Genomic DNA, 27,678 nt, shown 5'->3' with positions numbered 1-27,678 from the left:
GCGTTAATTAAATCTGAATCCCTAAACAATGGACAGATTACCTCACCAAAAAACAGGTATCAGCTGCTCACTGAGTCCAAGAAATCTCCTCCCCTACAATGGCGCCCGACACTCCAAAGAGCCGAAACAATAGACTCCACTCCAAAAAGCTCATTATCTGAGCTTCACTCACAGAAACGGAATTATGCTGAAAATTATCCGCGGCACCAGAATGGTTCGACTCGAATGCGGGCTAACAGCATTTCAACTGGAAGAATCAGGTATTCCGATCACAAACCTCACCGATCCCTTCCAGAGCAAAGCTTGTGTAGTCGAGTCAGTCCCCCCGTGCAAACCAAAAATGTAGCAACGAGTACCTCTCCACCTCCCTATGACCCAAATGGCCCAATATCCGAGTTGGATACTACACTAAGGAACTCTTTTAATTCACCATTTTTTCACCCTCAGAGCCCCCCGGTAAGTCCCTTGCCTAACTCTTCCCGATACCATATCCACTCTAAAGGAACGCAATGGACCCCATTCCAAGTGTCTGCAATGACAAGGACCAGTCCAATACACATGCAGCAGAAGTGTCTCAGGTCACCAAGAAGTCCTGTGGCAGCTTCTCTGATAAGATCTCAGTCAGTCGCAATTCCAAGGAGTCCTTCACCACAGTCGCTACTGAGAGTTTTATCTCAGGACTCCCAAAATAAACAAAGCCAACAGCAACCACATGTTCATCACCACCACCATCACCATCACCATCACCATTATCAGCAACACTTTCTCCAGCAACCACAACAGCAGCAGCAGCAGCAACAACAATCCCACCAACTCCAAAATCCACCACCTCCACCTCTACCACAAACACAATATCAACAACAACAGCACCAACAGCTTTACCAACAGCCACAACAGCAAATTCAACAACTCCAACATTATCATCACCCACAACAATTACAACTACAGCAACAACAGCAAATTCAACACCAACAACAACACCACCAACAACAACATCAACAACAACTACAACAGCCACCACAACAATTACAACAACTTCCACCACATAAAATTAGAACTATACAGCAAGAAAACAGTCCTGTCTTTACTTTTCAACAAAATACAATTATTTCATCACCAAATTCCTCTTCCAGGCACCAATGGAATCAAGTATCACTTGTACGATCTCAGACAATATCAACATCAAGAAGTCCACTGAATTTGCCAGCCTGGAACCTCGTTCCAGAATACGCACGTCCAAAACCCTTTCCAGCAGCTCGGATAGGTACGCAACGCATTCTGTCAACAAACCAACCTCTGCCTAACGCCGGTCCTCAAAACATATGTCCAGAAAATTGTAAACTTCCGGTTGTTCGGCACTCACTGTCAGTGCAGAGTACACCGTTGAACGCTACACGCCTAATTCATACTGCATCTACGCCATGTGCTACTGCCTTCTCGGATAGCACCATGAACTTTGCTGCCAACCAAAAGTGGCGCATCAAACACATATCCTATCCTTCTCCTGACTATAGTATGCTGCATAAGAAAAATCTGGAAAATGGATCTTTAGTTGATCAAGCCGACAATGTCAGTGATGTCAGTGATGACGTTAACAGGTAAGTGATTCATTATTACCCTTCTTTGACTATGTATGCCGTAAAGACTCATCATAATGTTGAATTACATGTAATATAGTGAAGGCGTAAGGCGGCGTGCTTGTAGAAACATTAGCACGCCGGGCAAAATGATTGGCGGTATTTCGTCTGTCTTCACTTCTGAGTTCCTCCCCCTCCTCCTCATCATCATTATTATAAGGCAGTGAGCTGGCCGAATAGTTAGCACCCCGGGCAAAATGCTTAGCGGTATTTCGCCTGTCGCTACGTTCTGAGTGCAAATTCTACCAAGGTCGACTTTGCCTTTCATTCTTTCAGAGTCGATAAATTAAGTACCAGTGAAACACTGGGGTTGATGTAATCGACTAGGCCCCCCCTCCCCACAAATTTGAGGCCTTGTGCCTCCAGTAGAAAGGATTATTATTATTATTATTATTATTATTATTATTATTATTATTATTATTATTATTATTATTATTATTATTATTATTATTATAAGCAGTGAGTTAGCACACCGGGCAAAATGCTTAACAATATTTCGTCCGTCTTCATATTCTGAGTTCAAATTTTGCCGAGGTCGACTTTGCTTTTCATACTTTCGAAATCAATAAAATAAGTACCAGCTAAACACTGGAGTAGATTTAATCGAAATAGCCCCTCCCCTGAAATTGCTGGCCGCGTGTCAAAATTTGAAAGCAATATAGTGAAGGCGCACAGCTTTGTGGTTAGGGTATTATTTGGTTCACGATCGTAAGGTTGTGAGTCCTGATTTCGGTTTTACGTTTTGAGCTCAAATTCTGCCAAGTTTGTTGTTGCCTTTCATCCCTTTGGGGTTGATAAAATAAGTACCGGTTGAGCACTGAGCTCGGTAAAATCGGCTACCCTTTCCTCAAAATATTTCAGTCCACGTGCCTGTTGTAGGGAGCATAATAGCATGTCAGAGTGTGCAGCGTAATTCCTACTGAGTAGAGGACTCAGTAAACAGTAAGATAGATTTATAGAGGTTTTCTTAGTCATTAAGAAAGCTTCTTGTGAACTATAGTCTTGCTCGATAGAGTTGACATTTGGCTACAGAATACCAACAACAATAATAGTCATCGTTTGTCAAACTAAATTTGATGGATTATCCGTTGATCATGAGGATGTGGAACCAATTGTCTGGCTTATTGAATTCCTGTTAGTGAAATTAACTTGTTAGTGGACAAGTATTCCACAGACACGTGCTCTTCTAACGTAGTTCTTTGACCGATCTAACATGGTCAATGTAACATGACTGGGTCTTAGTTCTCAGACAGAAAGCAGAGAATGAAAGAGAGAGAGGGTGGAAGGATGAAGAGAGAGAGAGAGAGAGAGAGAGAGAGAGAGAGGAATAATAAAGAATGAATGAAAGAGTGAAAGTGGGAGAGCAAGACACACAGACAGAAGATTCGACCTCGGTACTGGACTGGTACTTCATTTTACTGGCCCTGAAGGGATAAAATACAAAGCCGACCTCAGTGGTATATGAATTCAGGTTACAGAGAGTTAGAGCGAATATCACCAGGCATTCTATACGACCCGCGGAGGTGGAGGCGGCGGAGGCGGCGGCGGTGGCGGAGGCGGCGGAGACGGCGGCGGAGACGGCGGCGGAGACGGCGGCGGAGACGGCGGCGGAGACGGCGGCGGAGACGGCGGCGGCGGAGGTGGTGGTGGTGGTGGCGGAGGCGGCGGATGCAGCGGAGGCGGCGGTGGCAACAGCAGCAGCAGCAGCAGTAGTTGCAGCAGCAGCAGTAGTAGTAGTAGTAGTAGTAGTAGTGTTGATACTTAAGTTTTCGTTGCAGTAAATTAACGATTGTTGAGGCGCAATGGCCCAATGGTTAGGGCAGCGGACTCGCGGTCGGAGGATCGCGGTGGTTTCGATTCCCAGGCCGAGCGTTGTGTGTGTGTTTATTGAGCGAAAACACCTAAAGCTCCACGAGGCTCCGGCAGGGGGTGGTGGCGACCCCTGTTGTACTCTTTCGCCCCAACTTTCTCTCACTCTTTCTTCCTGTTTCTTGTGTAACGCTGCGATGGACTGGCGTCCCGTCCAGCTGGGAGGACCACATACGCCATAGAAACCGGGAAACCGGGTCCATGAGCCTGGCTAGGCTTTAAAAGGGGCGCATTAAAATTAAAATTAAATTTACGATTGTTTTATGAACATTATACAACCTGCTGTACTTAGATGCGATTTGATTTTGGAGGTGACTTCATTACTATCTCCAGCATGGCAAGCGACCAAATTAGAGGCTCCATTACCGGCTTGTCAGAGATACTGGCCGTGATGTTGATAGGGAAGGTGATGGCGCTAATGATTAAAACAGAGGTGGTGGTGGTGGTGATGATGATGATGATGATGTGCATAATGACGATAATGGTAATGATGATCTTCCTCATCCTGATCGTGATGAATGTGATTGCAATGACGATGGTTATGACGAAGGGGACTGGCAAAGAAATGGAGACGAGGAGGGTGAAGAAAGAGAGGAGGAAGCAGAGAGGGTGTATCTGTTTACATTCACATTTCAATTAATTGAAATTATATTGAAACGACAGAAGGAAATACATGAAGAAAATAAAGAAAGCGACAGAGACGGAGGAAAGAGTGAGCGAGAGAAAGATAGAGGGAGAGACCGAAAGAGAGAGGGAGAGAGAGAGAGAGAGACCGAGAGAGAGAGAAAAGGAATGGAAGGATTGAGTATGACGATACAATTAAAGATTTCAAAAGGGTTTTATACGTTGCTGCCATTCTATGTTTGAATTTGAAGAATCGCAGAGGTTTTGGAACAACTGTGAAGATCTGCATTGCTAATGCTTTCAGTTGTTTGCCTTAGGCACGTAATTCCATATTACTAGTTTTAATTCATCAAATCGAAAATTGACATAACTCTCAGTATTAAGTATTTTGCATTATAAAGAGTATGCAAACTTCTTATATGATACAAGCCATAATAATCCAACTGGATGGACAATACGAAACGACAAGCATATGCTATTTTATTGATTTTTGTCTTCACTTGATATAGCCTTTTTCATTCACATTGCCCTGTCTTTTTACTCTCAGCTCGTTGGTCTTTATATATATATATATATATATATATATATATTCATATAAGTCAAGTAGGAGGTAGTGTACTTAATGATGTACGTACAAAGAAGTTTGTTTCTTGGCCGAGAAATGGGGGGGAGGGATCTTGTGGTTCGTAAAGAAATGGGGAGACAATCTAAAGAAATTGGTTTCAGTTTTCGGAACAGTGCCAGCAATTTCGGGGGAGGGGTTAAGATGATTACATCGAACCCAGCATTTCACTAGTACAGTACATTTTTTTTTTCTTTTTTCGACCCGAAAGGATGAAAGGTAAAGTAGGCATCAGCAGGTTTTGAACTCAGAACGTAAATACCACTAAGCAATTTGTTCGACATGCTAACGATTCTGCCAGTTCGCCGCCTTAGAAATTAAGGATAAACTTCACAGAAAATTTGATTGTTATGGTCAGTGAAAATAAATCTGATATTAGTTAACAAGTGAACAGCTAGAGACATTTTTTAACTTTTTTATCAAGTGCTTCAATACATCATTTCCAAAGTATATTCGTTTAAAATCTTATTCTATCATTAAATATTCTTATAGAAAAATAGTTTCTTGCAGTTTTGCCCGACGAATTGGTGTGAATATAAAACAAAAATGGTGAGCTAAACTATGTCAGTTTAATTGTATACAGATAGAAAATTCAATCAGTTTGTGGTCTTTTGGATGACGTGTTGACGAAATCGTCACTAAAGTGAAATTTGCCGTTTCGTTGGAGAAAAAAAAAATGAGCATTAAACTGAAATAATGTTAGAATTCTTTTTTAATTAATTTCACTGAAAAATTAATTTTCATGCTATATTTTCGATAACGCTCACGATTTTGTCTGTTTTATTTGTCTATTTAGTTCAGTATTTATTTACTTCTCTGAGGCAGCTGCCTAATTAACGTATTTTGATGAAGAAAATATTTATTTTCACAATTTACGTAGTGGGTTTGTCTTTAAAAACTTGGTTCTCTTAATCATCGTCTCTCTCTGACAATATAAATTGACATTAAAAGTAAATACGAAAAAGATACGGTTATATGGATTAACCGGAATATATATTTCGTTCGAAAATATTTCAAGACATGCTTTTATGAAAAATCTACTAAATATGATTATGTAATTTTATAACGCTTAATGACCTGCCACATCACTAATCACGTGTTTGCCATACAAAATTTCCATATTTAGTGTCCAGTCTGCAGTCGATATACCACGTTCTTTCTTTCTTTATTTTCCTGCATACAAGTGAAGGAAGTGGAGGCGCAATGGCCCAGTGGTTAGGGCAGCGGACTTGCGGCCATAGGATCGCGGTTTCGATTCCCAGGCAGGGCGTTGTGAGTGCTTATTGAGCGAAAACACCTAAAGCTCCACGAGGCTCCGGCAGGGGATGGTGGCGAACCCTGCTGAACTCTTTCACCACAACTTTCTCTCACTCTTACTTCCTGTTTCTGTTGTGCCTGTAATTCAAAGGGTCAGCCTTGTCACACTGTGTCACGCTGAATATCCCCGAGAACTACGTTAAGGGTACACGTGTATGTGGAATGCTCAGTCACTTGCACGTTAATTTCACGAGCAGGCTGTTCCGTTGATCGGATCAACTGGAACCCTTGACGTCGCAAGCGACGGAGTGCCAACATATACAAGTCGAGGAAGTATATAGTGTAACCGTAATGTAAACATTCAAACAACGTCACTAACTTGCCAAATCCTACTGCATTTTTACTTAGAAACTTTGATTCTTCAAAATCGTCTTGGTGTATAAGTCGACCCCCCCCCCCCTCCTTTTTTGGCTGTAAATTTTGGTCCGAAAAATTCGACTTATGTCGGCAGATAGAGCAAACAATTTTTTTTTTTAATTTGACTAAAATCATTTCTCCTCATAACTGCTCTCTCTCTCTCTCTCTCTCTCTCTCTCTCTCTCTCTCTCTCTCTCTCTCTCTCTACTCCCAGTCTCTTTTCTCTTTTTCTCTCTCCCTCCCTCTCTCTTTCTTTCCTCTTTTTCTCTCTCCCTCCCTCTCTCTTTCTCTCTCGGATATCTGGGATATTTGCAAGAATGATTTCCAGCTAATTAGAAATAAAATCTTTCTCTTCCATATCTCTATCTTTATGTTCTGCATCTTTTCCTCTATGGATTTTTCCAACCATCAATAGTTGTTCACTTTTCCCTTTGCTTTGCCAACATCTGTTTTAAATAGTCTCTCCAGCAACAAGAAAAGAAAAAAAATCTTCCTACTGACTAGTAAAAATTAATTAACAAAAACGTATTCCAATGATATTCCATTTCTTTTTTCTGTCTCTTTGACATTTATGACAAAGGCTTCTGTTACCGATTCCATTCTGCCGACCCAATTCATCTTCCTCTTCTCTTCTCATCATTCCTACTAACACTCAATAAACCCTGCAAAGCACGAGGGAAGAACAATGGGACAAAATGTCTCGTGCAATATTCAAGAAATGTCTTCTGGCCCATGTTTCTCTTCCAGGCCTCAATCTACGAGCCTTCGACTGAAATACCAGTCATCCTAAAAATTTGCTTTTTCTCTCCCTTCTCTTTTCTCTCCTTTCTCCTTTCTCTCCTTTCTCTTTTCTCTCTCTTCTCCTTCCTCTCCCTTCCCTTCCTCTCCCTTCTCCTTCCTCTCCCTTCTCCTTCGTTTCCATTCTCCTTCCTCTCTCTTCTCCTTCCTTTCCATTCTCCTTCCTCTCCATTCTTTTCCTCCCCATTCTCAGCCGATTAAATAATAACATAAAAATCACAATAACCGTGTCATCACACAAGTTCCTTAATGATAGCAGTGACATTTCATGGATAATGAACATATAATCCTACAGATCTTAGTAAAGCTTTAATCTCAGTAAATACTTTTTTTATTTAAAAAAAAAGGAACTTACATTGAATTTTAGAATTCGAGGCTCTACCACCAAATGTATGCAAATAATATGAATATTAATTTTTTTACCAGAAGCTTTCTTCAAATACCATTTACCCAGCTTCCAGATTAACAAAATGAGGGAAATATTTAATGGCAGCCACGTTGTTTTCCAAATAGCCATCTGTTGGACAAACCGAAGTACTACCACATTCTAGAGGGTAGATATAAAATTTTCCCGTGCCACCACACGCCCTTATAGGTAGCATTACTTAAGCACAAGTAATTGGGGATACACCAAAATATCTTACAGTAATACGATAGTTTTGTGTGAGACCGGAATTTTCTAATGCAAAGATGTGAAATGAAGGCTTTAGATTGGTTGATATTTTATGAACATAACAAATTTGCATGGTGACGTTAAATAACTATTTTCTGGTTCGAAGATTTAGATTAAATGAAATTCATCAGTCTGCCACTTGCTCCATATCATTACAGGCCTGTTTTAACCGAGTGTCTGAAGTAAAGACAGTTGTTCATACAATGAGTTAAACAACTGAATTAAATTGTCTCTGCAATGCTTGTAGCTATAGAAGATACTGTCGTGACAAGAGGATTGTAATAAAGACAACTTCAGCGGCTTTTCGATAACATTTAGGAAACAAATACTTCGAATTTCCTGAGTGGTAAAAAAGCGCATGAGAACAATATATATTTGTATAAGGGCTTAGTCTGAAACAACCAATGCGAAACAATCGTTCTCTTATCAATGAAACAAGCTTTGTATTAAACTTACCCCATGCATGAGCAACACACAATTTCAGAGATTGGTCGTCGCCTTAAAAACGCAAAATATATGAGAACTATGATTAGTTGCTTCCAAGCACCATATTATTACTCAGATATTCGATATTGTGTTAGTATCATGCATACACACACACACACACACACACACATATTCCCCCATTCCCCCACACACATAGTTATAGACCGCATCCATAAGGCGCAGTCTATGATTAGTAGACTGATTAGTTAAAGCCCCACCCGCCAAGTAATTACCGCCAGTCTTATTCGCTGTTTATTACCGCCGCCTTAGCGAAGACGGAGGTATTGTTTTCAGTCGTGTTTGTTTGTTTCTTTCTTTGTTTGTCCGTGGACAAGATATCTCAAGAACCGCTGGATGAATTTGGATGAAATTTTCAGGGATGTTGGTCTCGTGACTGGCACGAACTGATTAGATTTTGGGATCGATCTAGTGCAGGACAAGGATTCTGGATTATTTTTCTTGTTTTTTTTTACTTAATTTTTGAGAGCAGTCGGGTTCATTTTTAGTATTCTCGCTTGTGAGAGCAGTCGAGTTTATTTAAGATATTCTCGTTTTAAAAATCATCTCTGGCTAATCGTTGAGAAGATGTTAATGTTGCCTTGGCGGAGGTTTACGCTCTCTGGGTGCTCTCAAGATATATATCACCTGCACTCAAGCCTTTTTAATGCCCGCCTCTTCTCTACTTATACCTATTGTGTTTCGTCACAACAGATCATACACTAATTTTTTCTTCCTCCCAGGGCCACTAACTCACATGAAATCATTGTTGTTTACGATTTCCCTGCAGATTTGAAACTAAACATCGACTCTGTTAGTTTATTTAGTCAGAAAAAGTCTGCAAAGTCCGTTAACAATGTCCTTCATCGTTTTACTAATTCGTAAAAACTAATATAAGACTTTGAATATTTATCAGTTTTTAAGGTGGCAAGCTGGCAGAAACGTTAGCACGCCGTGCGAAATTCTTAGCGTTATTTCGTTTGTTTGTTTGTTCTGAGTTCAAATTCCACCGAGATCGTCTTTGCCTTTCGGATTCAATAAATTAAGTACGAGTTGCGTACTGGGCTCGACTACTCCCACCCCGCCAAAAAAGAATTTCTGGCCTTGTTCCTAGAGTAGAAAAGAATATTTATCAATTTTTTTCCTTTTCTTTATTCAAATAAAGAATTGAAAATTCGTGCGAGTGCATGTCAAGGTTCTACGAAGAATCTAGAAGTTCAATTCTCAAAGCATAGAAGAACTAGTACTCCTTATCTCCTTTAAACAAAAGGTTTTTCAGAAGAATCTAGATGAACATCACTTATTAAAATACTTGTCATGCAGTTGATACTGAAATCATAGAGATGAATTTTTATCACTTATTTATATATGAACCAGTGAACAATACCATCGTTGCTTACAGGTTTCCAACTGGTCAATTACTGGTTTGCTGCATTTGTAGGTAGCAAGGGAGTGTTTGTACAACTTGGCAGAACAAATATTAAACAAAGTGTTTCTCTCCGGTATTTAAATCCTTTGCAGGTATAAATCGTTGAACGTTACGCGCATAAGCGCTCGTGTATTTAAACATATGTGGGTTTTGTTTTTTTTGTTACTCTAAGTACAAGGCCTCAAAGTTTGGGGTGGGGCCTTATCGGTTACATTGACCCCAGTGCTGAACTATTACTTAATTTTATTGACCTCGAAAGTATAAAAGCAAAGTTGACTTCAGCGGAATTCGAACTCATAACGTAAAGCCGGAAGAAATTCCACTAAGCATTTTATCCGGTGGGCTAACGACTCTGCCATCTCACCACCTTGTCTATAAACACAGTAATGCTGATCAGTTGGATTGAACTCGAATTCACATGTATGTCAAGCAAATTTCTTAGTCACCCAAACATACCATTCTCGTTTCCATGTGTCATAAAACAGTTATTACATATTGTAGTTCTTTTCACAGATGTCAATACAACACAATAACCTACGCAAGAAAATGTGTTAGTTGATTGCTAGTGAGACCTTCGCCAAATTCATTGCTAATTATTGCATCCGCTGTTTGCAAACTGCTGTCATCCTAAATACATCTCCGATATACCTTTCACTCACTCTCAACAAATATCAAATATTAACTATCACCAAAATTACTTTCAATAATTTGCCAACATAAGAGCAGTGGATTGCTAGATTCGTTAGAACGTCCAACTAAATGCTAATAAACATTTGTTTCGGCTCGCTACATTCTGAGTTCAAATCCCCCATCCCACTCGAGGTCAGCTTTGCCTTTCATCTCTCTGGTGTCTGTAATGGGGTCGATGTAATCGGCTAAATCTCCAATCCTATTCCCCCAAATTTATAGTCAAGGCCTACGTTAGAAATAATGATTGACCAATATTATGAAGAAAGTGGCAGCAATAAATGAAGATTTGTTTGATCACAAGTGACCAGAGGTTAAATATCAACTGGACAATAAAGGAAATTTACATTAAAATTGCATAAAAGTATCGAGTCATTGCGACTTTAGTACAAGCAATATGCGGGCACTTTGACATGGTGGTCAGTAACAGTATGATGAGTCACAATGTATCATTAATCACACTAGTCTTGGATTTCTAAATGGTTGCCAGTAGCAACATGTTATCAGCCAAACCAGTTTCAGTGGATTTTTTAATGGCGGTCAATTACGATGTGATATCAATCACACTAGTCTCAATGGATTTTGTCATTGGTGTGAGTCACGGTCCGTCATCAATCACTCTAGCATCAGTGGATTTTGTAATTGTGGTCAATTCCAATGTACTATTAATCAGACCAGTCTTAGTGAATTTTGTAACGGCTTTGAGTCACAATCCGTCATTAATCACACCAGTATCGTCGGATTTTGTAATTGCGATCAATTACACTCTGCTATCAGTCACACTCTGGTACCAATCACAGTGGATTTTGTAATGGTTGTGAGTCACAATTTGTCATCAACCATACCAGTATCAGTGGATTTCTTAATGGTGATCAGAAACATTAAGTTGTCAAACTCAGCAATATTGGCAGTGAATGGGGGTGGAGGACTGGAGTCTTCAAGAACTTTATAATGCCATACTATCATCTCAACATGGAATCTTCTACAAAGTCGTACAACTTTCCAGAATTTAAGCATTCCTCAAAATGCAACCTGTCAGCTTAAAAGAAAGGAAACATTAGTTTTAAATACGTTTTGCATGAAAAAAAACATGGCTTACGTTTGATAGGGAACCTGATCTGTTAGGGTAAACTTGGGGATAAAAGTCAATTACAATAACAATAATAAAAGGATAATAGTTGTGGTTTCTCCGTCTGTCTCGACTACGAGCATTTAATTGTTTGGCCAACTGAAATATTGAGTTCAAATTTTGGCACAAGGTCAGTAAGTTCGGAGAAGGGGTCTAGTCAGTTACATTGACCCAAGTACTCAACTAGTGCTAATTTCATCAATCCCGAAAGGATGGAAGGTAAAGTCGACCTCGGCGGAATTTGAGCTTAGAACGTAAAGATGGACGAAATGCTGCTCAACAGTTTGCCCGATGAGCTAACGATTCTGGTAGCTTGCTGCCTTAGACCAACTGAAATGTTATTTGAGTGGAAATAGCTGAGCCGTTCATAACCACATGGAACATATATCTTTATCGTAATCCTCAGACCCAATCATCGTTAGAATGTTGTAACAAGGCTGGAAGTTTAAATTGCAGATGCGCGCCAGAGAGAAATAAAAGAGAGAAAGAAAGAAGGTGGGGAGAGGACCCAGATAGCCGGAATAAATGGTGGTAGGCTTTCGTAGTCCGAGAAAGACTTCTGCAATTTCTTGCTGAACGACTTGTACTACAAACGATTTATTTTTATAATGATCAAATGTTTATGCTCACTCATTCCATCAAATCGGCATTTCTTGAACAGTTGCGCACAGTGTACCAAGCGGCAAGTGTTGAAGTAGTCATAGAACAACGTGAGCTACAGTGTTCTGCTCAAGAACACAACGCAACACCCGATCCAGGAACTGAAACCACGATCTTGCAATCGTGAGCGCATCACACTAACCACTATGCCATCCCACCTCGTCGGAACAAACACTGCAAAAAATAATCTATCCAACGTTTTATTGATTCAGTCAGTCTAAGAACTTACAGATATGCGATACAGCTGCTGCAATTAAATTTATTTTATGTCCTTATTTAGCTCTAATCCAGAAGTATTACGTTCAAAGACATTCCGGGTATGGCCATCACGTCTTTATTCACGTATAATGTACGAGTACTCTTGAATAAATTATCCAATGTGTTTCTGTTATGACAGCAGGATGTAGTACGAAGGAAAATTTGGCTTCAATTTCTTACAGATTAATTTAACGAGTACAGGCTCCCTGATGGCATCGTAGAACGTTGCTGATGCTGTTGTTATTTAGCTCTCGGTCAATCTAGATCGAGCACAGTTATGATCAAATGTATTTCAGCTGTTACCATCCTGTCTTTTTGTATTACTTTTATACAGATACGTGGAGGCGCAATGGCCCAGTGGTTAGGGCAGCGGACTCGCGGTCATAGGATCGTGGTTTCGATTCCCAGACCGGGCGTTGTGAGTGTTTATTGAGCGAAAACACCTAAAGCTCCACAAGGCTCCGGCAAGGGGTGGTGGTGAACCCTACTATACTCTTTCACCACAACTTTCTCTCACTTTTTCTTCCTGTTTCTGTTGTACCTGTATTTCAAAGGGCCAGCCTTGTCACACTGTGTCACGCTGAATATCCCCGAGAACTACGTTAAGGATACACGTGTCTGTGGAGTGCTCAGCCACTTGCACGTTAATTTCACGATCAGGCTGTTCCGTTGATCGGATCAACTGGAACCCTCGACGTCGTAAGCGACGGAGTGCCAGCAACAACAAATATAGATACAGCGAACATAGTATCACATTTTCCAACGTGTCCTTCTCTAAGATGGTGTAAAGAAAGATTAGGTTGCTTCTTTTAGCAAGTTGAGTGACCACGTAAAGTCATTATTGAATGGTTTAGTAATTAGTAATTCATAATTAGTGATGGAGTACAGAGATGCGGGATGGTAACAGGTAGATACTTTTGTATGTATAAGGTATTAATTTTTTTGTAGTGATGTAAAGAACCCCTCCGATCATGAATGGCCATGGGATTGAACCTAGAAAGTTACCCTCCGAGGCACAGGTTCAGGCAAAGTTGCTTATGGAAGACCAGCAGTTGTCCATGCATACCAGTCTCCTCTTTCTACACCACCGATGTTATCCGAGGGAAAGGCAAAGGCTGATACAGCTTGACACCTGTGAAGTCGCATCTCATATATATATATATATATATATATATATATATATATATATATATATATATATATATATATATATATATATACTCGCAGTATAACCCGATCTTGTCCGGGTGTGACTTATTATGCCATCTACGATAAGTCTTGCTAGCTGAAAATCAACTAAAAAAGAAAGCCTTACAAAGAAAAAACCCTCATGATGTAAATATGTTCATAATTCAAAAGACGATGAAATTAATAGGGAAAGTCTGAAGGCTGTTTTGCGTAAAATTATTAAGCATACGTAAATTTCATCCGTGTAATTGGCTATAGAAATGCTTGTGCAAAACAACTTTTTGCGCTGCCCTGATTATACATAGCAGGGTAATCCCTTTTCACAGGAGCTAGGATGGCAATTTGTGATGAAGCAATTGCTGGCGATCTGTTGCTAAACAGTTTTGCCAGAATTCTATCAGATTGGGCAGAAGGTGTTGATGCATCATTTTGCATTATGTTCAAAGTAGCTACTGGAATGTGGTGAATTGCTGCAGTCTTTGGCTGTCATTTTAAACCGGTTGCTGTCTTTCCCCAGCAAACTCTCTTCTTTGGAGGCATAATCTATGTATATATTAAACAGAACAACAAAGTTATAATAGATGGCAGGGTCGGTAATTTTCACATATCTGTAATTTTTCAGATTAACACCCGCACGATTACCCAACCCTAATCCTAAACCTAATCCTAACACTAACCCTAACACTAACCCTAAACCCTAGCCCTAACCCTGACCCTAAAAAACGTAACCGTAACATTAATCCTAAACCCTAACCCTGACCCTAAAACCCTAACCCTAACACCCTAGTGAAAATCGTGGTAAATTTACTAAACATTGACGAACATGAGTTATATTTTACTGAATGATTGTGTACTTGCACGTGTATGCTTTTGAGAGAGTGAGAGAGGAAGAGGTAGAGAGGGGGAGAGAAAAGAATAGGGGTAGTTAAAAGTTTTCTTATGACTGCTTCTCTTCACTGCCTATTACTTCATTAGAAATCTAAGGATGCACATAAGCACATAATAGAGAAAAATGAAACAAATATGGACGACTTGCTCCGAAACACCACCGAGTGGGGAACACTTCTCAAAAATAACGTGCAGTTGTTTCCTTCAAAATTCCTACATGCTTGAAATGTACATACATCAAGGTACATTTGTAGAAAATTTCATGAAAAAATATTCATTTTCCTGGAAGTTAAGAGGAATTTAAGTGGAATTTCCGAATATTGTACCCCACCCCTTTCCAAAACACTTTCACCGAAACTTTTTGTATATTTGGAATCTACATAATAAATAATATATGCATAGAAAATTTCATTAAAAAATATTCATTTTTATGAAAGTTATGACCTTCCAAATTTGGGGGATACAACTCTGTAGTTATGCCATCAATGTTTTGTAAATATACCACGATGTGAATGATTGTGTTTACTTGCACGTGTATACGTTTGAGAGAGCGAGAGAGGACGAGGGGGAGAAATGAATAGAGATTGAGAGCAATGTGTATGTTGTTGTCACAGGTCATGTATGTGTGGTTGTGTGTGTTTTTACGTATCTATGTTATGAAAAATAGGTAAAGAATACTGAGATGAAAGTTTAATCTATGACGTTGTATGTATCACTTTCTCTCTCTCTCTCTCCCTCTCCCTCTTTTACTCTTACTCTCTATATTTTTATGTTCAGCGCGTGTGTAAGAATGGCGTTCCAGGTAGAAGGGATGAAATATAAAAGTTGCTAGAAACAACAGCCAAATCTCCCTTAAATCACACAAAGTAAACGGAATTTTAAAAATCTAATTACTGCACTGGAAAGTTCAGATCGAGAAAATTCCATTGATGTAAAAAATTTTACGAAAAAGTGGAAAATGTGGATTTCTATAATCTTTCAAAAAGGCTTCACACAGACACACAACTTCAGCTTTATATATTAAGATATATATATATATATATATATATATATATATATATATATATATATACACGCGCGTGTGTGTGTGTGTGAACTCATCACTCATCAGCGATTTGTATCATAGTTGATTATTGAAGCCTCTACATAGTTGCTCGATCTGCTAAAAATAGCAACTGAATCGCCCTCATATTTTACATTAACGTATTCTAAAAAGGAAAAGACCAATAGGAAAATGCAAACTTAAAACCATTTATATTTGAAACAAAATTACCAATATGAGATTATCACGTTTGCAACATCTGTCATCATAGGTCTGTAATATTGGTTTCAAATTTTGGCACAAGACTATCAATTTCGGGGGAGAGGTAATACATGGGCTCCAAAAATCATCTGATACTTCTTCTATCGATCTCGAAAGGATGCAAGTTCAATTCGGCGGAATTTGAACTCAAAATATGAAGATAGACGAAATGCTGCTAAGCATTTCACCCGGCGTGCTAACGATTCTGCTTGCTCACCGCCTTTATATGTCTGTAGTATTAAAAATTATTGACTCGTTAGAGCGTTGGATATATTATATTCGTTTCAGATTACTGCGCCCTGTGTTCAAATACTTCTCGCGTCAATTTCACGTTTCATCTCTTCAGGATCGAGGAAAAAAAGACGTGCTCTCAGTACTAGTCTTGGTTCTCCTCTTTCCTTTTATTTTTCTTCTGTTTTTCTATCTCTCTTCCAAAAAGAAATCGTCTGTGGTTAGACCTGGTGTGGAATGGGCTCCAATATTTCTAAAACAATGCCTAAGATATGCTACATGTTGTGACATCGCCCTTAGGATTCTATCAAGAGCTGAGGGTTCAAGGCAAAGCAAAACAGAATCAGAGCCTATCTAGGCCTCAAAAACAACGACAACAGTAGCAACAATAAGTTTTGTCAGTCAAGTCACTTTAACGAACTTTGGCAGGTATTTCATTAAGATCCTGAATGATCTGACAAAGAGAGAGATTTACTTAATTGTCCAAAGCAGGAAATAACGAACCTGCACTCATGAATGTTGCGTTACTGAGAGAAACTTGCTCTGAAATGAGATTATCTCATCAGCAAACTATCCGCTAAATCCTCTTTGAAGTGTTGCAGAACATGATCTCTTGTTTGAGCTGAGCAGTATTTATGATCTGATTCTAATCTTATTAACACAAATGATTTGAGTTGGCTTGTCCAAATGCGTGGCTAGTGATGGGGATGATGATGATGATGACGACGGCGGCGGCGGCGGTGGTGGTGATGGTTGTGGTGGTGGTGGTGGTATTCATGATCGTGATGGTCTTACTCATGATTATGTTGCTAGTAGGGGACACGGTCGTAGGGGTGGATGGGAACACAGTGGCCATAGTATTGGAGGTGGTACAGTGATGATGGCATTAATTATGAATATCAAGAGGCTGCTGCTGATGATGATGATGATGGAAACTGGCGGGGCGGGATGAAAGCAGTGGTGTATTGACTAGTGGGAAATATATCTGTCATAGTTGTGGTGCTGGTAGGTTGGTGGTATCGGTAGTACTAGTGTTGACGATAAAGATGACGATGGTAAAGATGTTGATGATGACGACGACGACGACGACGGTGAAACACGATGACGTTGGTGATGATGATGACGACGATGAAGGAGGAGGAGGAACCGGTGGAGGATGAAAAGATAAAAAAAACATAATTTGTATGAAAACCAGCAGTTCTTAGATATTAATTTATAGCCTGTTGGAATATTTCATTCAACCCGATTCGATGGATTATTTACAGAATTCCAGCTGGTACTTTGGTTGGCTGTTTTAGCGGGGTTTATGAATAACAAAGGAAACCAACCCCACCTCGCTCCCCAACCCTGAGCCTCTTCCCTTTCTTCTGTTCGTGCATTTCTTTTTCTTTCTTTTTTTTATAATTTCACTAACGCTATCTCTGCTTTTTATTTTTTTCTCCTCACTCTTTACTTCTTTTCACTGCTGCTCATTCTCTCTTCTTTCCCATCTATTTATTATTTTTTTTTTTATTTATTTAATTATTTATTTATTTAATTATCTTCTTTCATTTTATTTTCGATTCAGAAAAAATTAAATATTTCTTTCCAAAGCTCTTTCAAAGTTTATTTGTAAAAGTGAAAGGTACTATAATGGTTATCATGATTTCAGTAAACAGGATGGTATTACTACTACAACTATCGCTGCTACTCCTCCTCCCCTTCCTCCGACTACTACTATTATTACCACCACCACCACTCCTCCTCCTTTTCCTCCGACTACTACTACTATTACCACCACCACCACTACCACCACTACTCCTACTTCCACCACCACCACCACTCCTCCTCCGACTACTACTACCATTACCACCACCACTACTCCTGCTACTACTACTACTACCAGCACCACTACTCATACTATGACGACGAAGACTTACTATTGCTTCTACTACATATACTACAGCACACACCACTACTAACACAAGTACTACTACCACTATTACTGCTGCTTCCACTTGTAAATTCAACAATCCACCATTCAGTTCTAAGGAAGGAATTGCATAGTAGAGATTTTAAGTTAGCACTGCTGGTTAATATGAAAATGCTAGCAATAATTTCACTGTGCTCCCATATTTAAAGGGATGAGTCTTACATTGTTAGTACAATATTGATACCTATTTAAAAAGGCGGCGAGCTGGCAGAACTGTTAGCATGCCGGGCGAAATGCTTCGTGAATAATTGTGAATACTGTTGTGTTACTTTGTGAAAACTGTCTCGGTGAATAATTCTGATTTTTGTGGAATTATTACGGTTGCATTTCGCGTGAGCTGCTGCATTTTTCCCAGCTATGGTAAGTGGTAGTGTCTCCAGTATGGAGAGCTACGCCAAAGCCACTGCGGTGAGGAAGCCAGTGCCGCTAGAAACCAAGTTAATCAAGTTGGATATGGAGGAGGTGACCAGAAGCAGGAATTTGATAGAAGTTGAAGGAGACTCGTACAAATTGTGTCCCCCAAAAGAGACTAAAGAAAATAAAATTCTCAGGACAGTAGTGTATCGTACACCGGCTGTAGAAACCGGTAAAATTGAAATGGTGACGGAAGAGGAAATCGAGGAGTGACTGGGTGAAATTGTCAATGGGGCCACGTACATCAACAGAGGAAGAAAGTTCGGTACGGTTGAGATGAGGTTCGCCACTATAGAAGAGGCAACCAAGCATGCAACCAACATATTAAGAAGTGAGAAAATAGCATTGCTACCAAGCTATAGAGGAACAAGAAGTGTGAAAATATGAATTCCCAGAATTACACCAGATATTAAACCAGAGTGGTTGGTTGCAACAGTGCTGGCTGCAACTAAGGAGGAGCTGCAATTGGGACCAGTGGCGAAAACAAAAGTGTGCAAATGGTGGGGATTTGGACTCGAAATGTGGCTTTTTGCCATATTCGAGGACATAGAAAGAATTCCCTACCAGATAGAAATGGAGGACGAGAAAACGTTAAATGTCGTAGTGGAGGGAAGAAAACCAAATTGTTATATATGCGGGGAGAGAGGTCATATGAAGACCAAATGCCCCCTATATGAGTTCACACAGCCACGGCAAGAGAAAGTACAAACAGAGGAGGAAAGAATTGTAGACCACACTGAGGAAATAAAAGAGAGACAAAAGTGTGAAACAGAGAAAACAAAGGAGAAGAACGAAAATGAAGCTACTAACCCTAAAAAGCGAAGGAAAAATAAGTCAAAGGAACGGTCAACAGAAAACAAAGAAGAGATAAAAAAGCCAGAAACTAATAATGTACAAGAAGAGGAGGAGAGAACGGTTAAAGATGTGAAATATAAGGGGGGTTTGATAAAGTACGAGAATTGCGAGCAGATGGAGAGAAAAGTCGAGAGGTTAGAAGAAATAATAAGAGTGAAAATGCCGGAGAAATGTGCTGAAAAATGAATTTTGATACGTGAGGAAAGATGCTTCAAGTGCATAAAAGAACTTGGTGAAAATATAATAACGAAACGGATATGGTTGGTGGAGACACCACCCCCACGAATTGATTATTTGCAGTTGTTAAGGACGGACGTAACAATGATTAATGGAAGAAAAATAACGCGAGTATTTCAATTTTTTGAGTTGCAAAACCGTTAAAATGTTTACATGATGTTGAACGTAAAAGTGAAAAACTGGATAAATGTAACCACCCGACTTCGGGGATCGAGTGGACATTGCGCCTCATTTTTTTCATTATTGCATATTATCATTTTATTTTAATTACCCCGAATTTATGTTTGCGTTTTGTACTGTCTTTGTTTTGTGATGTCTTAAAAATTCTTTGTATAACCCTTTATGGGTAATAACGAAATCGGTATAACGGCTCTGTGAATTATAGTAAATTATTGTGAATACTGTTGTGTTACTTTGTGAAAATTGTCTCGGTGAATAATTGTGAGTTTTGTGGAATTATTACGGTTGCATTTCACGTGAGCTGCTGCATTTTTCCCAGCTATGGCAAGTGGTAGTGTCTCCAGTATGGAGAGCTACGCCAAGGCCACTGCGGCGAGGAAGCCAGTGCCACTGGAAATCAAGTTGGATATGGAGGAGGTGACCAGAAGCATGAATTTGATAGAAGTTGAGGGAGACTCATACAAATTGTGTCCCCAAAAAGAGACTAAAGAAAATAAAATTCTCAGGACAGTAGTGTACCGTACACAGGCTGTCGAAACCGGTTAAATTGAAATGGTGACGGAAGAAGAAATCGAGGAGTGCCTGGGTGAAATTGTCATCAACAGAGGAAGAAAGTTCGGTACGGTTGAGGTGAAGTTCGCCACTATAGAAGAGGCAATCAAGCATGCAACCAACATATTAAGAAGTGAGGAAATAGCATTACTACCAAGTTATAGAGGAAGAAGTGTGAAAATACGTATTCCCAGATATTAAATCAGAGTGGTTGGTTGCAACAGTGCTGGCTGCAACCAAGGATGAGCCGGAATTGGGACCAGTGGCGAAAACAAAAGTGTGCAAATGGTGGGGATTTGGACTCGAAATGTGGCTTTTTGCCACATTCGAGGACATAGAAAGAATTTCCTACCAGAAGTGGAGGACGAGAAAACGTTAAATGTCGTAGTTGAGGGGAAAAAACCAAATTGTTATATATGCGGCGAGAGAGGTCATATGTAGACCAAATGCCCCCTATATGAGTTGCCACAGCAAGGGAAAGCACAAGCAGAGGAGGAAAAAAATTGTAGACCACACTGAGGAAATAAGAGAGACAGAAGTGTGAAACAGAGAAAACAAAGGAGAACAAAAATCGAGCTACTAACCCTAAAAAGCGAAGGAAAAATAAGTCAAAGGAACGGTCAACAGAAAACAAAAGAGATAAAAAACCAGAAACTAATAATGTACAAGAGGAGGAGAGAACGGATAAAGATGTGAAATACAAGGGGGTTTTGATAAAGTACGAGAATTGCGACCAGCTGGAGAGAAAAGTCGAGAGGTTGGGAGAAATAATAAGAGTGAAAATGCCGGAGAAATGTGCTGAAAAATGCATTTTGATACGTGAGGAAAGATGCTGGGAGTGCATAAAAGAACTTGGTGAAAATATAATAACGAAATGGATATGGTTGGTGGAGACTCCACACCCTAGAACTGATTATTTGCAGTTGTTAAGGACGGACGTAACAATGATTAATGGAAGAAAAATAACGCGAGTATTTTAATTTTTTGAGTTGCAAAACCGTTAAAATGTTTACATGACGTTGAACGTAAAAGTGAAAAACTGGATAAATGTAACCACCCGACTTTGGGGATCGAGTGGACATTGCGCCTCATTTTTTTTCATTATTGCATATTATCATTTTATTTTAATTACCCCGATTTTATGTTTGCGTTTTGTACTGTCTTTATGTTTTGTGATGTCTTAAAAATTTTATGTATAGCCCATTATGGGTAATAAAGAAATCGGTATTTCGTTTGTCTTTACTTTCTGAGTTCGAACTCCGCCGAGGTCGACTTTGCCTTTCGGGGTGGATAAATTAGGTACCAGTTGCGTACTGGAATCGCTCTAATCGATTGCCCCCCCCCTCCCCCCAAATTTCGAGGCTTGTGCCAAGAGTAGAAAAGAATATTGATACTTATTTATAGGATGGTCGTAAAATCCTCAACAGCAACGACAACCCAAACAGATTCATGGGTTGAAAGGTTGTTGAGTGTTGAGAGAAGACTAGCACAAAGTCTCTCTCTCTCTCTCTCTCTCTCTCTCTTTCTCTCTCTCTCTCTCTCTCTCTCTCTTTCTCTCTCTCTCTCTCTCTCTCTCTCTTTTTCTCTCTCTCTCTCTCTCTCTCTCTTTTTCTCTCTTTCGCTCTCTCTCTCTCTCTCTTTCTCTCTCTCTCTCTCTCTCTCTCTCTCTCTCTCTCTGACACAGACCCACACCCGCATACACACATACACGAACACACGCGCTTATACTTACATATATATTCTTTCACTTGTTTCAGTCATTTGACTGTGGCCATGCTGGAACACCACCTTTAGTCGAACAAATCGACCCAAGGACTTATTCTTTGTAAGCCTAGTACTTATTCTATCGATTTCTTTTGCCGAACCGCTATGTTACGAGGACGTAAACACACCAACATCAGTTGTGAAGCGATGGTGGTGGGAGACAAACACACACACAAATACGTATATATATATATATACGACGGGCTTCTTTCAGATCCCGTCTACCAAATCCTCTCACAAGGCTTAGGTCGGCCCGAGGCTGTAGCAGAATACACTTGTGATAAGAAACTTACTTCGCAACCACATCGTTCCGGGTTCAGTCCTGCTGCGTGGCACCGTGAGCAAGTGTCTTCTGCTATAACCTCGAGCTGACCAAAGCCAAGTAAGTGGATCTAGTAGACGGAAACTGTAAGAAGCCCGTCGTATATATTATATATACAGACTGGTTTCCACACAGTTTCCGTCTACCAATCTCACTCACAAAGCACTGGCCGGTTCGGGGCTGTAGTAGAAGACATGAGCTCAAGGTATCCCGTAGTGGGACTGAACTCGAAACTTTGTAATTACCAAGAGAGCTTCTAACGAGATAGCCATGCCTGGTCCTATAATGAATAAAGCGTCTGAATTTGACATCCAAACAATAAAAATTACCGTCACTACATGTGAAAGCAGATTGAGATCAATTTCATCTTAGTTTACAACTTTACAATTTATTTCGTTAATCCTCGGTTGAACCTTAGATTTAAAACCATCATAAGAGTAGCAATCTCGTAGTGCTGAAATTGACAGATTTCCAATGGTATTTAGCGTTTCACACGTTGTTCTAGTATTAGATCCGCTATATTTTCAGCATGCCTTCGTTTTAATTACAGAAATCCAAGGAAAGAATATTTTATACTAATTTTCCCTTTCAAAATCGATATTTCATAATCGGAATTTCATAATGTTCACATAGTTTTCTGTAGTAGAGAAAAAAGAAAGGATTTTTTTCCATGCAAGTTAAATATTTTTAGGGGAAGTCTGTCTTGCAGAAATGTTCTTTATGTAGTTATGGTTTATGTTTACTCTACGAATAAATTCTCCCAGCTCTTTTCCGTATAATCTTTCCAGGTGCAGATATACATTAAACACAATAGACGAGAACAAAATTTGACAAATATGGTATTAGGAAAGAATGAGTCTCTTCACGCTTCGTCCAAGAGTCCTTCATTGCAAGAAAAGAAATCGGGAAATATAATAAGAGAGAGAGAGAATGATAAAACGTCAGTGAAAATACAATATACAAGAGAAGGCAGGGAAATTTTTATAGGGGAGGTTAAAGAAAGGACCAATGGACGGATGTGTGGATGCAAGTATCAAAATGTATTACGTTGAGGAACTTGCATCAAAGTGTAAAGAGGATATACATCTAATTTTTTCTGTCTGCATAACGTATTTCTTAATGGATGTTGAAGTGGACATATGTGGAAGGATTCAGCCCGTGTAATTGTTAGATTAGTGGTATGAAAGCGCGAAAGAATGTGAGAGCTTGTGCGAGTGTGTGAGAATAAAGATATTGATGAATCACATATGGTGGCGAGAGCAATGTGGAAGGTGTTGCTATTGCTGTGTGTGGAAATGTATAACAAAAATACTTTGAAATGAAAAAAGTTTTTTAACAAAGGCGGAAATTTAATTTAAAATTTGAAACCGGGTGAAAAATGCTTGAATTTTCTAATGAGTAAATAGGTTAAAAGCTTTCTGAAAAATACAGGAAAGTAGGCAAAGGATCCAGGGAATTTACTAGAGAACCCAGATGATGGGAAATAAATATCTAACAAAAAGGTAAATGTCATAATCAACGAAGGACATTAATTAATTCAAATCAAGGATGTATATATTTTTGCGTATGTATGTATATATATATACCTCTTAGTGAAACAGCTGCAGGAAGGAATTTCTATGTATGAATTGTAATGTCTTTAAATAAAAACATCTGTACGTAAATTTCAATTCATTTTCTTATTTAAAAAGGTTTAACTACCCATACGTTTCGTTGGTAAACTAATATACTTGGTTTTCTCTCAACGCTGATATAAACCAGTGAACTAAGATGCTCGCATACGTAAGGGACTTTAGTTCCTTGACTAATTATATATATATATATATATATATATATATATATATATATATATAACAAATGGTAGAGACGGAAAATGGAATATGTGAGAAACTTTATTGCTCACAATGATCGTTTCAACACATCATGCATCGATCCCTTGCTGATGGGATGCTGTACAGCAGGTTGTAGTGCATCCCCTGGTACAGACGCAGTGAACGTGCTTTATCGGCTTACTACTAGGAACAAGCCTTTTGTTTCAGACTACTCTTTTTTATAAGTTGTACACATTTTAAAGTCTTGTGTTTTATTATCACCTTCTTATCACTTTCGATAAGGATTTGTAGGGATTGTTTTTGTTTTCAGTTCCCACATTCTGCATTTTTCTATTTTCATATCAATACAATTGGATAATCTGTGCATTTCTTTTCAAAATATTTTATCACGTGAAATCTTCATTTGGCGGCAATTCCTTTCTTGGTGGATCTTGACAGCGATAACCAGCGGTTAACTTTAATATCCTTGCCTTTGTGAACTGACATATTGTTTGTTGCTTTGTCATAATTTGAGACCTGTTTCTGTTGCACACTCATACAACATTTATCTTTTGGAATTTCATAATGTTCACATAGCTTGCTGTGTTTAAAAGACCAAATTTTGTTTTGCTTGTAGATATACTTTTAGTGCTGGATATCTTGAGACGAGGTAAATTTTTTTCCCACCCTCCACATTCCTTAACGAATGTAGTCTGCTTCATTGCATACTTTTGTGGTGGCAGAGCTTTCTGTTGAGAAGATTTCTCTTTTGTGCTGCATTTAAGAAACATTCGGTCATAAAGTCACGTGCTTCATAGTCGGTCCTTCTATTCTTCCTTTCCTATTTCCACTCTGCTAGTCTTTTCTGGTATTTGGCCATACTTTTCTTTTTCTTTTTCTTTGGTTTGTCATTATCTAGCCCTTATTTCAGCTTAGTGTTTGAGATTTTTCCTCGGTTTCTAATACTTTTTCTCTCTTTGCCCATAACTGCCTACCACTTCAGTTTTTGTGTTCGTTACATTCTTGAAAGCAGAAACAATCTTTTTATTCTTTTTTGTTCATCTCTAAAATTATTTGTATTATTATTTCCTTAATAAAATATATTTATAATCATATAGCGAGTATTGTAAAATAGTTTTTTAGTTGTTTGAAGCCAATATCTCCCCTACTTGTGATAAATATAATTTTTCAATGTAAGATTTCAGTTGGAGTTTTTTTTTTGTTTTTTTTTTTTGTCTAGTCTTGCTAATTGATTTAGCGTACAATAGATTACTTTAAGTGTAACTTATTAGTAAATCAACTAGAAACAAGAAGCTTATTACCTTGTTCTTGCTTTTACTTCCGTTATAAATATTTATATTATGCGACTATAACATCCCGTCCAAACATGTTTGTGTGTGCTGCACTTTGTCAAGCTCATTGACTTCCAAATTTTAGTTTGTATTCAGTTTATTTCTCTTATCACTGTTTCTTTATCTAGCAAGGTATTAGTATTATAAATTAAGTATTCTCTCTTAAAATTTGCCTAGGTGCATTTTTCTAATCTAAATCTCATACCAATACTTCTTGTGAATTCATATACACTTTGCAGCAGTGTTTCTAGTTCTTTACTATCTGCACCGAATAATTTCCATGCACGAAAGTCGACAGATTTTCCTCCTATAGCATATGTATCCGAGTTCTGTCTGGTGTAACATTTTGGCTAAAATTGTTTGCACTGAGCAGTAAAGAATTGTAGAAGGAGTTTCCTTTTAGAATATTCCTAATCAAATGTACACAGATTTAGTTTTTTACAATTCCCTTTTCTCTGTATCTGCAGAATTGCTTTACATATACTCATAATGCATTTAATATATATACATATAATAGGTACTAACTAACTTATGGGTCATGTTTACACGATCAAAGAATGAAATACGTCCTTCTGGTAGTTAATCCATGCCATGCTCATACTCTCCTCTTTCCAACAATCTCAGGTTGTGTCTTTCTTGATCATCAAACAACCTTTCTATCCATATGAATCTTTACAACATAAGCTCTTTTGAAAATAGTTAATATTTCTCCAGATTTGTATTTATTTATTTTCTTTTACTTTCTGGTTTTGAGTCTTACCAGCGACGACCTCCTCTTTATTTATTTAATGATTTCGTGTTCGAGAAAATAAGTATCGCTCAAATACCGGTTTAGATATAATTGACCCAAATGTGCGAACTTATTCATGTATGGGTCTCTATTTTGAGCAGAATGACAGCAATTTCGGGGATGGAGTAAATCAATTACATCGACTCTAGTCATCTACGAGTGCTTATTTTATTGACCACGAAAGGATAAAATGCAAAGTCGACCTCGGCGGAATCGTTAATCATTTTACCCCACTTGCTAACGGTTCTGCCAGCTCGCCGCCTAGTTCGTATATTTCGAACCACTACAATTGTTTTTTTATTTTTGTCTGACTATTGTAGCGTTATTTTCTGATTATGTTTTGTCTCTTCTTGCAGTAGTAGCAGTGATGCATCTATATGTCGTATTTGCCATGAAGGAGAGAGCACAGCCAAACTTATTTCGCCTTGTTATTGTACTGGATCAATGGGGAAGCTACATGTAACATGTTTGGAACGATGGTTAGGATCTTCTTATATGAACAGGTGTGAAATTTGTGGTTACGAATACATTGTGTTACGGCAGCCAAAGCCGTTCATTGAGGTAAGTTGCCAATCATTTTGATACTGTTTATTAATTCATTATTTAGCGGCAGCGGTTTTAGGTAGCGCGAGTTGCAGGTACGATATGTTGAGTGGTATTATGTTTGTCTCACGAACGATGATTTCTATTAGTATGGCTTATAGGACTAAACATGGAAATACAATTTTACAGAAAATCGATAATATATGACAAATGGACAATCTATCATCTACGTCGACCTTATCAGCGTAACTTCGGACAATTTTCTACGCTAGTTTAAGCTACATTTAATATCTTCCGAAAGCTCTTAAATTTCTTGTATAAACATTAGATTACATCTGACGGAATTTTGGTTATAGCAACATAATGTACATCAGTGCATCTTGTAAACTCTCTGTATTTGTTTATGCACTCTATTCTTAACGTGAACTATATATAACAGAATCTATATATCTTGCCATACCATAAATTTGGTCATGTTCGTGCTATGTTTTTGAAAAGACATCTAGAAGAGTAATTCGTAGTTCTAAAAGCTTTCATTTTGGTTATCCTCAGTATTCTATTCTGCTGTGGTATATTTGGAATTGACTTACATATTTATTCATACTTTAACCATGATCTGCTACTATTTTACTTGCTTTCTTTAACATGTGCAACGTTTACATAACAATAAGATTCTTCGCGTGTGATACCCCTTATACGCAACGATACCCCTTATACACAATGTCTGTCTATT

The 27,678-nt window shown here is 38.7% G+C and overlaps 1 protein-coding gene across 2 annotated transcripts in view; it reads left to right on the top strand.

The window, feature by feature from the left end:
* LOC106874350 (uncharacterized) overlaps positions 1-27,678 on the top strand; it is a 550,150-nt gene that overhangs the window by 470,225 nt on the left and 52,247 nt on the right. For both annotated transcript variants that reach the window (XM_052976981.2, XM_089344826.1), the window contains exons 3-4: positions 1-1,598; positions 26,759-26,963. The exon at positions 1-1,598 is cut by the window's left edge and continues 48 nt beyond it. In XM_052976981.2, the coding sequence (XP_052832941.1) occupies positions 1-1,598; positions 26,759-26,963 (1,803 nt within the window). The remainder of the gene's footprint in view (positions 1,599-26,758; positions 26,964-27,678) is intronic.

Source organism: Octopus bimaculoides, chromosome 2 (genome assembly GCF_046866305.1).
Source record: "Octopus bimaculoides isolate indiv1 chromosome 2, ASM4686630v1, whole genome shotgun sequence".
Lineage (NCBI taxonomy): Eukaryota > Metazoa > Mollusca > Cephalopoda > Octopoda > Octopodidae > Octopus > Octopus bimaculoides.
This window is presented reverse-complemented; position numbering and strand designations above follow the sequence as displayed.